The following is a 13,817-nucleotide window of genomic DNA, read 5'->3' on the forward strand; positions in this document are numbered from 1 at the left end:
GGCACGGCATGATGCCGAGACTTTCCCCACAAGAATCTTATCTTGCCGGTCACTCTTTCGGTGTTTTCACTTCACGACTTGCCACCGACTCATGGCCAAATATGCTTCGCAAGGTAAGAGTGCGCGACTGCCGCTGAGCTGTCGCTCGGTAAAGCTGATGACTCACATGCCAGTGGTATTTGGCGTTTAGCTAAAGTCTGCTCGGTCTGACGACTTGGGGTTTGTATTCTTTGCAAATCTTTGTGGTATATCGACATGGACTTCACAGGAATCTCTAAGCTTGCCAGAAGCTGGCTTCTTCCATTCGGTTTTGTGTCGACCACTACTTCTGCTCCCAGCCCTCCGTACGTCAAGCAGGCCAATTGCGTGAATATCGACGCGAAAAGACCCAAGTTTTACGAGTTGCCTTTACAACAGGGAGATCCAAAGGCTTCAGCCTGGGGCCTCTGGGGTCGAGATGATGAACGGGGAACGCTAAACCTCATCACGTCAGACGTCGTGGCACGCGCTCGCGAAGAGATCCAGATCGGTGTTGTCACCTCCCTCAAGTAATATAAGCATCTCGGATTACCTCGATTGGCCAGTTCTGACGACGTGCTTGTAGTCTACCTATTAATGTACCTCGACGACCAATGAATCCTCGGAGGAAGCCTTGCGAACATCGGATCATCGCAAAGGGCCACGCAAATGATGATGAGGTACGAGTCTCGCTACGGAGCTGACGAGTTGCGTTAACCTGCCCAGCTCGACATCAACACTCAGAGCTCCACTCACTGGGATGGCCTGCGACACTTCCCTTACTCAGAGACGAAGCAATTCTACAACGGAGTGACTCAAGACGACATTTCCGGAGCATCTGCTTCGGCCAAGATTGGCATTCAGAGTAAGGGCATCACCCCAACTGATGTAGCCAGACACTAAGTCAAGACAGATATTGCTTCAAGTCCTGTCGTTACACGTGGTGTACTCCTTGACTGGTATGCGTACGCAGAACGGCACTCGATCAACGTCCTTGCTTTCAAGAACCAAGCTATTCCGCTTTCGCAGCTAAAGGAGGTAGCTCGAGAGCAAGGAGTAGCTTTCCGTCAAGGTGATGTGCTGCTGATTCGGACTGGCTGGCTCAAGAAGTACTATCAACTCTCTGATCAGCAACAAGATGAGCTTGGTGGGCGCGACGACAGGGCTTCATGCGGCGTTGAGGCAACGGAGGAATCGATTAGATGGCACTGGGAACAAGGATTTGCGGCTGTAGCAAGCGATACAGTGGCGTACGAGGCTTGGCCGTCGCCGAAGGCCTGGGGTGTGAGCATGCACGAGGTACGTGTACGCGTTTCTTGACTTCCGGCCTGACCTCATGTTGTGCATCTGCTGATCAAAACAACTTGACAGGTATTTTTGAGTGGCTGGGGAATGCCGATAGGGGAGTGCTTTGACCTAGAGGCACTGAGTGAGAGATGCAATGAATTGGGAAGATGGACGTTCATGTTCACCAGCCAGCCCCTACATATCCCTGCCGGTGTTGCTAGTCCTGCAAACGCGATGGCCATTTTCTAGATACTCTGATCAAATCTATCGTCGCTGATCCCGGACAAGTCTCGATTTCAAGCATTCGTAAGTGATATAGGATGCTCATTTGACGATTGATCAACACGCCATAACTTGAATAGCTAACAAGATCACGTGACGTACTGACGTCAACTACTACGCGCCCTAGTAGGGGTGGCAGCTCTCCAGCTCGAGTTCCTGATCGTGGTACGACCAAGCTTCATATTTGTGCTCAACCGGGCAAGGACTTTCGCCAGCGCGTGCGGACGTGGTAACGCAGAACACTCACTCCAGATACATCGTGGAAGGCCAACGATAGCGAGGCCGATCCGAGCCAATAAAGATGCAGGATGTACGACGTTGCCGATCTGACCAACTGTCAGGATCGGGGTAACTACTAACAATGCGGTTTTCTTCTCAAGGGCATGGCCGAAGGCGCCAGTGATCATTGCGTTCAATGCGACTCGCGGAGAGGAAGCCTCCGACGTGAAAGCATGACAGGCGATTTCGCGAAGTCCTGCTGCGGCGGGTGTAGCCGTCCAACAGCTTGTTCTGGCCATCAGATCAGTGTCGAGCCTGGCAAGCACGACTCAGCCGCGCGTGTGAGAGCCTGCGATGTTCTACACGCAACTTACGAACCGCATCCGGCATAAGTTATCATCGCTTGTTTCCATCACAATGACCCTGGCTTGATGGTCAGTTGCTTGCTTTCGAAAGACAAACGGCATTAGCTGATTAGTCAACTTCTGTCGTGAAAGGGTTCCTAAGATCTTGAGGCAGAATCCACGGGGAACCAGAGCGACAGCGTATGGTCACTGCGACGCTTCAAGTGACAGACGCTCACTTTTTCTGCCAAGGCCGGCTTTGACGAGATATACCACAAACTAATATTTCTAGGAGATCTTTAACGTCGTAGTTATCCGCTTTCATCGATATATGCGCCATCATCCGAACTGTTGCAAGATGGTGTCAAAGTCCGATGACGGTAAGATATCCCTCGTGGCTGACTACCACTGCAAGTAAGCTGACAATGTGAGGAGCCCTTGATGAGGAGATAGTCACTCTGTGGTACGACGAGCCGTGGCATCTAGAACGCCACGACCCGCCAGTTCGAATCAGCATACGGATCCCGAAGCGAGTCCTCATACAGGAGAGCGGCGAGTTTGATAGACGGTTGAATAGCTCATCCGAGGTTAGAGACGTGTTCATCCACTTTCGTCGTACCCTACTTACACATTTTACTCAGGAGGCAAAGTCCAACATCAAACAAGTCAACGAATACCACACCGCTGGTCTTCATGTCATTCTCAAAGCTTTAGCAGCGGGTGATTCCCACCAGAGCCTCCGCAATGATCCTGCGATCTCGAATTTCGCCGTTGCTCAGGATGTGTACTTCATCACCAAAGCATACGACATGCCGGCTCTCCATATCCTGGTCGTCGAAATGCTCTTGCCTCGAGCTTTGGACATTGCGTGGGCCACACAGGATCCTTCCAATCGCCTAACTGCGGCTGAGTTCAAGTTCACTCACTATGACCTTTTAAAAGGTCGTCGATCTGCACCCTCTGAATACCCGAGCGACCTGTGGCCACTCTTTCTCAAAGCACTTATACACTATCAGCGTGTGGAGCCAGATTTTGACCTGTTCTCCTACATTGATGATGCAAATATGGCGTGCTATCTGGCTAAGCAGCTCAGCATCAAACTGGTGGCCGAGGAAGACAAGACCGTGAACCTTACCACACAGCTGAAGGCATCGGGGGAACCTGCAAACGAGCGCAGCAACTACTTAGCCACCCAAATCAAGAAGGTCAGAAGTCTTACCGCACGGGTAAAGGCTTTAGAAGAGCACACAAATGAACTCAACAGCAAGCTAGACGCTCGGGACGCAGAAGTCAGCAAGCTCACTGGTGAGCTTGCAAGCGAACAAATCAAGGCCAAAGATGTCGATACCAAGTTCGCCCGCGAACAGGAGAAGCTCGTGGCTCACAACGACAAGTTATTCGCCATTGGAGCTGGACTTCAAAATCTTGGCAAGCAGCTGCAAGCGTAGCCAAGACAGAGTGCCCAGGATCTCAACAGCATCCTCTGGACCGAAGAACCAAGATCGAAGGTCTCGCAAGCTGCCTCGGCACTAGGAGGGAGGAAGTCGCAACGCTGGTGCGTGGGACTGCAAGTAGCTTCCGAAACCTCGGCAAGATTGTGACGGCATGTTTGAGAGACAGATCGCGAAGCAGTACTGGGAGCCCCTAAGCAAGCAGTCGACGAACGTCCTATGGACAGATTGATGGGGTCGGACGATTTGGACAAGGGTAGGGGTCCTGGCTATTACAGTCTTTTCGGTACGGCAAGGGCCTGGATTTCTTTCTCGAGTTTGGCCTGGACGACTGTAGTGGGGCAGGTGCCGGGGATATCGAAGTGATGGCATGCACTGGGAGCCACTCTAGCACTTCAGGTGACTGTTCCTCAATTCTTCTGCCAAGACGCCACAGACTTAACAACAAAAATCCCCTGACAACTTCTGAACCTAAAGCTCACATTCTCCACGTTAAGACTCACAGCTACGTCCTCTTTCATACCTTTGTTGCTCACAGGAGCAAGTCACGTTAAGTCAGAGAGACGACAGCATTGTCAAAATATAGCACAATGGCTTCGAAGCCGGAAGATGGTAAGATGCTCCAGAAGGCTTGACTTTGACGCGAACGAAGTCGTCATGCGTGCTCTACTCCTTCCGAGGATGCACCACCAGAACTAACGATGCTAGACAAACCCACCAACGCCCTCGTCACCATCTGGCATGACAATCCCGAACAAACGTCAGACCAGCAGGCCCGCATGAGGACACGAATGCAGAAGCGATTCCTTGTGCAAGAGAGCGGCTACTTTAAGGCGATGTTGGACAGTCCATTCTTGGTCAGTAGTTTTCATTGCTATCTCTGCGGTTGACAAGCCCCTGACGATCCCCTAGGAAGCAAGCTCTGGCATCATTCAACTCCATGAAGATCCAGCCAGAGGTCTTAAACTTGTCCTTGACGCATTGGACACGGGTCCAAGCGCACATCAGATCCTGCGGAGCAGCTTTGTAGGCAACGGATTGAGCGACGCACGTCGCATATCTGATGCTGAGGAGATGTATATCGTCGCAGACAAATACGATATGCCCTCCGTCCGAAAGCTGGTTGTCGAGGAATTCCTGCCCCAAGCTTTCAACAACTTCTGTCTTAGCCACCCCTATAGCTCCATGTCTAGGGCCAGCCTCCTGTCCACACACTACAGCTTCCTGAACAAGCACTTCTCTGCAATGGGAGGGTACCCAAGCGACCTCTGGCCCTTCTACGTCACCATGGTTGTGGACTATCAGCACACCGATCCAGAAGTCGACCTCTTCTCCCACCTCGAGGATAATCCAAAGATGGCATGCTACGTGGCGAAACAGCTCAGCGTCAGACTGGTTGAAATGGGAAATGTGGTGGAGGAACTCATGCCGTGGGTACGACGGCCCAGCACAGAAGGCAGCAAACAAAACGCGAACACTAGGAAGAGCATATATCCTGAAGGCGCTCGCAAAGATGCGTACAAAGACTTCGTCCAAGTGTTCGATTCGAAGGTCTCAGGATCGCATCAAGACGGCTGAGACGAAATGTCGACAGAGCAGATCCAAAACCCAAGGTAGCTTCCGGACTCGCTTCCGCAGCAAATTGTCAACGCACGGAACGCACAGGGTGCTGGACTAGTCGAGAGATTACTTCTCAGCCACGACCATTGTCCTAACCCACATTGCAATCAGCGAAAAGATTCATCTGATGGCCCACATACTCCTTACGCGGAAGGGACAGGAGCAAGTCCGCTGAAAGCACAGGTCAACAGAGTCCCCGCTGCCGCCTACTGAGAGGAACAAAACGCACTGCAGGCATAGCGTTTGCATTTCTGCAACCCATTTTCCATACCTGCCTGGAATCTTGACCTGGACTTGAGATATATGCACGATCTTTCGACAGACTGGATTGATTGGGCAGAGCAGCAAGCCAGACACAACCTGGGTGTATGAGATTGTGGGTGCACAGCTCCAGCTGCAGGACACGCCGACAGAACCCGATATTTCGGATGTCTCTCAGGGCCATTTGAGATTTACACGCCCCCAGGATAGTTCTGGCGTCACAGATAGGCTCCGAGGATTCTCTCTGAGCTTCACCTGAGCGACTGTAGCGAGTCTGAGGCTGGCTATCGCAAAAGTGACAACGGGACAGTCGACTCAGCACTTCAAGTGAACAAGGGTCATAGCTTTTGCCAAGGCAGCCCAATTGACAATATTCACTACAGACAATTATTCCCACCATCGCATCGTCCGTCTTCGACTTCATTGAACCGCTGTCCATCTCGCATATTGCTGCACCACCGTCGCATCCTACAGATTCTACACTACTCGAAGCGACCAAAACTGACTCTCCGCGCCGCTAGTCATCGCTGACACGACCTGCATTATGCTTCAACGCCCAACAAAGGTAAGCTAGATTCTGTGGCTCTAGAGACTGCGCAAAATATTGCTACCTTTGCTTCAGAACTTGACCGAGGTGCGCGATGGCCGCTAACGATGCTAGAAGAACCCGATGCGTCGATGGTGACTATATGGTATGAATATATTCAGGTCGGCGGAGCAACAAACCACCACGTCGAGTCAGCACACGTATCCCAAAGCGAACCCTCACACAAGAAAGTGAATACTTCAAAGCTATGTTGGACGGCTCGTTCATGGTGAGGGCAATATCCCTCCACTAACATTGATTCCACTATCTCACGATCTTCTAGGAAGCCAGCTCTGGCGTCGTTCACCTCCACGATGATCCATGTCGTGGCCTCCGTCTCGTTCTAAATGCTCTCACGACCTCCACTCCGCACCAGTACCTCCGTGGAGCCGACTATCGTCTCATTCAAGAGGCATACATCGTCACAGACAAATACAAGATGGCTTCCCTCCATCGAACGGTGACTGAAAGACTATTACCCGACATCTTCGCGTTCACATGGGAGCTGACTCACCACGCTCTCCGTCTAAGCTCGAATAAATTCAAGTCCTGCCACTACGATTTCTTCAACGAGTACTTCTCTGGGTATCCGGAAGACCTGTGGCCACTCTACGCCAAAGCACTCGTGCACTACCAGCGCGTAGAGCCTGACGCTGACCTGATATCCCATCTCTTCGAAGATAACTCAAAGATGGCGCACTTCATGATCAAGCAGCTCACCAAGGAAGTAGCCGTTCACGAAGATCATGCCAAAGGCTTTAAGTCAAAGCTCGAAGCTGAGGAAGCCAAAGTCGCCGCTCTGAACAAGAAGGTGCGTGACATCGGAGACGACCTCAACGTTCTCGCTGGGAAGCTGAAGGTATAGTGAGCCAGGGATCGATGGAGCGTAGATAGAAACGAATGTACTGAACAGCCTCGCCTCAGATCAGTGAACAGAGCCGGCCAAAGGGAGGCCTGCGATCACACAGCACGACGCACAGGAGCATTTTGGCAGACATCATGTGCGTAGGCCGACGGACTGGACTCGACGAGTATCACTTTAGCGCATCGAAGTGATGGCGTGCACTGGCAGCGACTCTAGTACTTCAGGTGACCACTCTTCAACTCTTCTGCCAAGACGTGCTTTGACAAGATACACCACAAACAGATATTCCAATTAGCACCTCCGAAGTCCTCGACTCTTGCGCCATCTCTATCTTTGATGTTGCTGTGACCCGGCCGTGCCTCCCACACTTGCTGTTCGCGCCACCGAGGGCCGTCCACACCGACTTCGCACACCCGATAGCGACCGTTAAATCCGTCAGACCATGACTTCAGAGTCCAGTGAAGGTAAGACGTCGCCTGTAGTTAATACCCCTGCAGTTTGAGCCGCCAATTCCGCGATCCACCCCATGGCGGTCGTCCATCCATGACTAACGATGCTAGGCGATCCCGGTCGGTCGATGGTAACTGTATGGTACGACGGCTACACGTTTTCTGCCCCCTTGGTTGTAAGGCCTGGCAGAGTCAGCTTGTCGATCCAAAAGCAATACCTCACAAAGAAAAGTGGATATTTCAAGGCGATGCTCGAGAATGGCAGTTCGTTCAAGGTTAGAACCCTCTGCGCATTTGACTTTCAAACCAGCTGACGTTCTTCACTAGGAAGCAAACTCTGGCGTTATCGAATTACACGAAGATGGTCGCAGAGCTATCGATACCATGATGAATGCAATGGCAACGGGTGACGCACACAGCTATCTGCGGTACCTGTCGCCGTTATCACCAGACCTGGCTCGGCAATCCTACCTAGTTGCTGACAAGTACGATATGCCTTCGCTCCAAGCGCTGATTGCCATCGAGCTACTGCCTCAAAGTCTCACTTTGAGCTGGGATAGCTCTGTACCCAAGATCACAGCATCTCAATTCAAGACCAATTACTACGACTTCTTCAACGACCACTTCTCCGCAGTCGCTGGCTACCCAGAGGACCTATGGCCACTGTACACCGAAGCAGTCGTGTATTACCAAGGTGCAGAGCCGGATTTCGATCTGTTGTCTCACCTCACCAGCGACAAACCGGAGATGGCGTGCTTCATAGCCAAGCAGCTCAGCAAGAAGTTGGCGGCTGCGGAGGATACTGTCAAAGACCTCAGCAAGAAGGTGAAAGCTATCAAAGACACAGTAGACGCATGGCGCTGATCCTCTGTTGCGAGCACTTCGCCGTCAGTACACTCGAGAAGAACTTCTACCTGAGGACACCCGCGGCAAAGCAATAGGGGCTGTACTCTGGAGTCAGACAGAGTTAGCTTACGAGCACGACGTGCTGCGATCCGGCTAGAGATGGATGTACCCAAACAACCAGATGTCCTGTCTGCGAGCAACATATGACATGGGCTCACTAGTGGATGTCTTGATGGCAGGATGACACAGTTAGATGGCTTGCACAAGAAGTGGCCTCGTGTCTAGCAGTCTTTTCGTACGGGCAGGCTCTAGAGGGCTTGTGACCTTGACCTGAGCGACTGCTCAGGTGCCTGAAGATCTCGAAGTCATGCTCGACTGGCAACCACTGCAACACTGCAAGTGACGAGTTTTTACTTCTTCCGCCAAGGCCTCAATGAACGAAACATCACAAACAAATATCTGTCTGTCAATTGCTCAGCGCTTCGACCACTTCAATCATCGTTGGAATCGTTGTAGCGCGGGCGCATCTTCACTGAGTGATCCCTTTCTATGATTGAAAGCAACTCTTATTAGTTCAGGGCTCCGACAGCCACCATCGAAGTTGGCCACATCATGGCTTCGAGCTCGAACGATGGTAAGACGGATCCTACGACTACACGTCAACCGGCATGAAATGCTTCACCTGCCTTATACCATTCACATTGCAGCCGGAGACTAATGATTTCAGACAACCTCGACGACCCAATGATTACCGTTCGCTGGCAGAAGTACGAAAGTGACTGCCCACCCGCCCCTGATGAACCTGGCATTGGCATCAGAATCCGGAAAAGCATCCTCACAACCGAAAGTGCACACTTCAAGACACTTCTCGACGGTCCATTCAAGGTCAGCAGCCATTGCTCAATCCGCTGGAACCTCGGCTTACTTCTTCTAGGAGGCAAATTCTGATGTCGTCGACCTGTACGGCGACAGCCCGCTCGCCATGGGTGACGTGCTGCATGCATTGGCATACGGTGATCCACAGTATTCCCTACTGACCAGCCCGGCCGCTGGGGACTACCATATTGCTCAAGAGGTATACATCATCGTCGACAAATACGATCTCAAATCGCTCCGCAGCTTCGTCGTCGACAAGCTCCTCCCGGGAGCGTGGGCTGCTCGGTGGCGTTGTCCTAAGTATGCGACATTGCCTGGTTGCGCTGAGGGCTTCGAACGCTTTCACTACGACCACCTCGTTCAACACTTCTCTGATTATCCCAAGGAGCTATGGCCGTTCTACGCCAATGCGCTTGTGCATTACAGACGCGCAGAACCAGAAGCCGATCTGTTTGGGCACCTCCTCGAGGACAATCCTGAGATGGCGTGTGGTATAGCTAGAGAGCTCATCATCCAGCTAGCTGCCACAAAAGACGAGGTCGCGGGGCTTCGGCAGGGTTTGTCGGACAGCGCAGCTGTCGTTGTAGACCTCAGGGACACGCTGAAGGCAACGGAAGAGGGCCTGCAGGAGCTAAGCAAGGACCTGACGGCTAATATCAAAAAGCAGATGGATGCCGCCATTTCTGGCGTCAAGAAGTCGTTTGGACATAATGGCAATCCCGAGGGACTGCACAAGTCAAGCTAGTCAGGGGAGAAGTCGCCGGTTAAATGCGCAATGACAGCAACGACAGTAGTCTCTGTCTGGCCATGAATGGGAGGCGTGCATTAGCGCAGATTGGCTCAGTCGATGCACTGACTGTCATCTTATGGAGTCGTCGAGGCAAGTCGCACTATCGTAGGTTGTGCGCGGTGCACGAACGGAGCTGCTGGATGAGTAGCTCACTCCATCAGCCGTCTGGACTGGAGTCTGATTGGAAAGGTATTCTATTGCTATCGGTATGCTGAGAAAGTCTCTTGCTGCGAGCAGCAGTCCGGCGTGGGTCGTACCAGGAGTGTCAGGACAGTCGATGGGAACACAAAATATCACACAAGCAAGAATGCCCAGCTTCATCCATCCGCCTCGTGACGCTTCCTTCGTGACATGATAACCCTTGTCCCTACACCATGAGCGTTCCCATGTCGGCGAAAGTACGAACCGCCACGTTTGACAGTTTCTTATTACTGCCGAATTCGCGAGTCCACGCATCAACCGTCTCCCCAGCCATGAGCAGACGCTGTGGAAACCGCTGAGCTTCAATCTTGGACTTTAGTGTCAAGAACGGTTCTCCCATTTTAGTCCAAACCTCAAGCTCGTGTCCTCGCTCTCTGAAATGCACGCGCCACTGGCCGTTGGGCTCGTAGTGCATACGCTCCTGACCGTTCAGGCGAGTCGAACGGCGGACCGTTGGCGTGCCTGCAAGATTGGGGCCAGTCTCGATCGATGGGATGATCTGATCCTGGTCAAGAGCAAGTTCCGGCCGACCGCGTGTAGCCTGATCATCAGTGTCGTCTTCCTCGTCAGATGAGATGACGATGTACTCGGGATCGGACTCTGCGGCTTGTTGGCGAGCAGGCTGTTTGGCAGCCTCCTTTTCCCTACGTTTCTTGAGCGCTTTCTGGGTTTGCTTCGCGCGAGTCTCTCAGCCTTGGTAATTCTGGCGGTCATCGCATTAGCCGCGCGTTTTGCAATTCCCTTGGCACGCTCGAAGACTGGGTGTCGAGTCGTAGCTGTCGAAGACTTCGCAGTAGAAGGCGCCGCTGCATTCGGGATGGGTGTGTTCACGAGCTCGCCTGTCTCGACATCTAGATCTTGTCTGTGTAGCATCGAATCTATCGCGAGCTGGATACGCTGATCTGTGTATGTCAGTACCAAGGTTCGAACAGTTGATTTCCCTGCCTGGATGCGTCATAGGAAGAAGTGGAGGACCGGTGCAGGACGGTCATTTTGTCCGCTTGATGGGATGTGTGCTGTCTGATGTACTTACCGATAGGGAGGGAATGGGTGTCGGTAGCAGTGGGCGCAATGTAGGCTGTTTTCGGCTGCCTTTTAGCAGTAGGGATGACCGGAAGGGCAGGGACAGGCTTCACACCAAGCTCGGAAGCCTCTGGTGTAGCATCTCTGGCATTTTCAGGGAACCAAATGCGCCGGACTGCTCGTAGCTTCTCGACAAAGCGACGATGAAGAATATTTGATTGATCTAAATTGCCGTCGACGTGCCTCGCGGTAAAGCTGTCGACCACATCGCGGCGACCTCGAATGGCGCAGTTCAGTAGCCTCAATACTTGAGTAGGTATTGGCTTGCCAGCACGAGCGTTGAGCTGCTCAAGTCAAGCGTCAGTGTGTGACTTTAGGGTGATGTCGACGGTCAAAGGGAGACTCTGAGCTTTGAGAGTGTACTGACCACATGAAATGGCGCGAAGTCCCAATCCTCCGTGGTGTGGACCTTCACGCCGTGACTCTTGATGAAGTTTTCAACCGCACGTTGGAAGTCGTGGTACTCATCTACATTCTCTTGGACCATTTGACGCACGCTGGGGCGCGATCGAGACGAGGCGGCCATGTTCCGTCGCTATAGACGAGGAATGTTGATGAGGAAGATTCGGGGAAAGATAGAAAAGCGACGACGTGTTGGCAGTGAAGAACGAAAAGAACTGTTTGTAGAAGTGAAGGTGCATCGTTGTTGCCGTAGTGGCTCGACCCAGTCGCAACTTCCTCATCGTAGAGGGGGCCCGGAGCTCGAAGGTACTTGACTGCAGCGTAAGAGGGAACTCACGACCCGGTCACCCACCATCACTCATGAATCTTGCTAACGGAAAACGCTGCCATCCGAGACATCTGTCAGCTCAGGTCGGTGTGTGCTCGCATTCAAACATGTCTGATACATACTGTAAACTTCGTTCCCAAATACGCTAAACCAACATCGCATACCTAAGTCGAGCTGAGTTCTCAAGCTCCGCTTCCGTTATAAACAATTCGGTTAGGACTTCCATTAGGATTCGCAATCTGCCCTGTAGTCGCCAGCGCCACAACCCTACTCACAGTAGCACTAGCACTCGCAAGTCCTTCCAGAGCCTTGAGGTACACCACCAGCCCAGCAACATGAGGCGTAGCCATCGAGGTACCAGAAATGACGTTCGTAGCGGTAGTAGACCCGATCCAAGCGGAGCGCACGCTCACGCCAGGAGCATGCACGTCCACAATAGTGCCGTAGTTGGACCACACAGGACGGTTGTTGGAGGAGTCGATGGCGCCGACGGTTATGGCGTCTGTCGCTGAGGCGGGGGAGACTTCGTTGGCGTTGATCTGTATGTCATCATCAGCGCGGGCAACGAAGAAGGGCAGGCGCGGGGCTTACCGCGACGCTGTTGACGCCATTGCCGGCAGCGACAACGGAGACCACGCCGTTCGCAAACGCTGCATTGACCATGCTGTTGAATGCTGTCACAACGCCACGCTCTGGACAACGTTAGCTTGTCTTGGGTCAGGGTTATGTTGGACATACCAGTGCCAAGACTCATGTTGATCACCGAGACGCCTGTACGGCCCTTGCTCGTGATGTCGTTGACAGCCCATTCGAAGCCTTGCATGATGGTCGACGTCGGGCTTGACCCCGTGCCAAAGACCTTGACTGAGATGAGATTGGTCTGCTTAGCAACCCCATATGTGGTACCTCCAATGGTCCCGGAAACATGAGTGCCATGGCCACCGCTGTCGACATGGCTACCACCAACAAAGTTTTGGCCCAGTGATGCACGCCCGCCAAATTCGACATGCTGAATGTTGATTCCAGAGTCGATGACATATGCGTACGTCCCGCGACCCGCGCTGTCATCATAGACGTACTGAGTGGACGGCGCTGTGCGATGGCTTATGCGGCCCAGGCCCCATTCTGCGTTGTTCTGCGTGACTAATGCGCTCATGTAGCAAGGCAGGTCCGGCTCGATCGTGGCAACCTGTCATGGTAAGCGTCAGATCTGGTAGGGCCAGACGGACATACATCATCTCTTGCTCCAATTTCCGCAACTTCTGCTTCGTCAAATGTACCAGCATAGCCCTGGAAGTCGAACAAGTTGAAAGTCTTAAGATCTCCACCTGACTCCTGACGTCGAGCGAGGCCACGTCGCTGCAGACTGCTGGCCCAAGCGACACTCTCGTTCATCTGGACGCCAGGCTTGAGGGTGACGATGTATCCCTGACTTGGCATTACGGGTTGCACCACTGGTAGATCTTCTTCTGCCTGCGCAATTGGTGCTGCGAACACATTTGAAGCCGCCAAGAGGCCGGCGATGGCCGTTGCTGCTGTCCACTTCATGCTGAAGATTGTGCTTCCCACTGATTGAGTCCTATAAGTTGTCGATGGCTAATGGAACGGGGAAGTTGCTGTTGAAGTAGCGCTCCTGAGAAATTTGTCAAGTAAACGAATGAACGGGTAAGGGAACGAATGTATGGGTAACTGCAAAGAATGGACGTTGACCGAAGTCAACAACGCGAAGAAGCTGATCGAGACGGGAAGCTGGGTGCTTTATTGTGCTACACCGGAGGAGAGGCACTCTTTATAGTACTCAAGAGTCCATCGAACTCGGCATTGCTTCTGTTCCCATGGTCACACCGGTCAGTGGATGTGCTGCGGTGAGTCGTTGTCGGCACTTCATCGTCAGGCAATTGTGCAGTGA

General features: G+C 52.6%; 6 protein-coding genes across 6 annotated transcripts; 5 read left to right on the forward strand and 1 right to left on the reverse strand.

The window, feature by feature from the left end:
- Window positions 1-255: 255 nt before the first annotated feature.
- Window positions 256-3,598, forward strand: AB675_125 (uncharacterized protein; the record flags this gene model as incomplete). Its single annotated transcript, XM_018141136.1, has 7 exons — window positions 256-548; window positions 605-698; window positions 745-883; window positions 932-1,317; window positions 2,443-2,530; window positions 2,586-2,737; window positions 2,792-3,598. 7 exons carry the CDS (start codon window positions 256-258, stop codon window positions 3,596-3,598), a joined length of 1,959 nt encoding a protein of 652 aa, XP_017997647.1.
- Window positions 3,599-4,191: 593 nt separating this feature from the next.
- On the forward strand, window positions 4,192-5,179 carry AB675_126 (uncharacterized protein; the record flags this gene model as incomplete). Its single annotated transcript, XM_018141147.1, has 3 exons — window positions 4,192-4,213; window positions 4,310-4,458; window positions 4,514-5,179. The coding sequence occupies 3 exons, from the start codon at window positions 4,192-4,194 to the stop codon at window positions 5,177-5,179; spliced, it is 837 nt and encodes a 278-aa protein (XP_017997766.1).
- A 1,097-nt stretch (window positions 5,180-6,276) lies between these two features.
- On the forward strand, window positions 6,277-6,933 carry AB675_127 (uncharacterized protein; the record flags this gene model as incomplete). The annotated part of the gene is made up of 2 exons (XM_018141157.1): window positions 6,277-6,297; window positions 6,352-6,933. 2 exons carry the CDS (start codon window positions 6,277-6,279, stop codon window positions 6,931-6,933), a joined length of 603 nt encoding a protein of 200 aa, XP_017997649.1.
- Window positions 6,934-7,375: 442 nt separating this feature from the next.
- Window positions 7,376-8,323, forward strand: AB675_128 (uncharacterized protein; the record flags this gene model as incomplete). The annotated part of the gene is made up of 4 exons (XM_018141168.1): window positions 7,376-7,397; window positions 7,494-7,657; window positions 7,710-8,207; window positions 8,261-8,323. The coding sequence occupies 4 exons, from the start codon at window positions 7,376-7,378 to the stop codon at window positions 8,321-8,323; spliced, it is 747 nt and encodes a 248-aa protein (XP_017997703.1).
- Window positions 8,324-8,840: 517 nt separating this feature from the next.
- Window positions 8,841-9,849, forward strand: AB675_129 (uncharacterized protein; the record flags this gene model as incomplete). The annotated part of the gene is made up of 3 exons (XM_018141179.1): window positions 8,841-8,862; window positions 8,956-9,113; window positions 9,163-9,849. 3 exons carry the CDS (start codon window positions 8,841-8,843, stop codon window positions 9,847-9,849), a joined length of 867 nt encoding a protein of 288 aa, XP_017997724.1.
- Window positions 9,850-10,261: 412 nt separating this feature from the next.
- AB675_130 (uncharacterized protein) lies at window positions 10,262-11,704 on the reverse strand (the record flags this gene model as incomplete). Its single annotated transcript, XM_018141191.1, has 4 exons — window positions 10,262-10,755; window positions 10,845-10,997; window positions 11,129-11,462; window positions 11,546-11,704. The coding sequence occupies 4 exons, from the start codon at window positions 11,702-11,704 to the stop codon at window positions 10,262-10,264; spliced, it is 1,140 nt and encodes a 379-aa protein (XP_017997762.1).
- Between the last annotated feature and the right edge of the window lie 2,113 nt (window positions 11,705-13,817).

The sequence above is a fragment of the Cyphellophora attinorum genome (assembly GCF_001299255.1).
Source record: "Cyphellophora attinorum strain CBS 131958 chromosome Unknown Contig22, whole genome shotgun sequence".
Lineage (NCBI taxonomy): Eukaryota > Fungi > Ascomycota > Eurotiomycetes > Chaetothyriales > Cyphellophoraceae > Cyphellophora > Cyphellophora attinorum.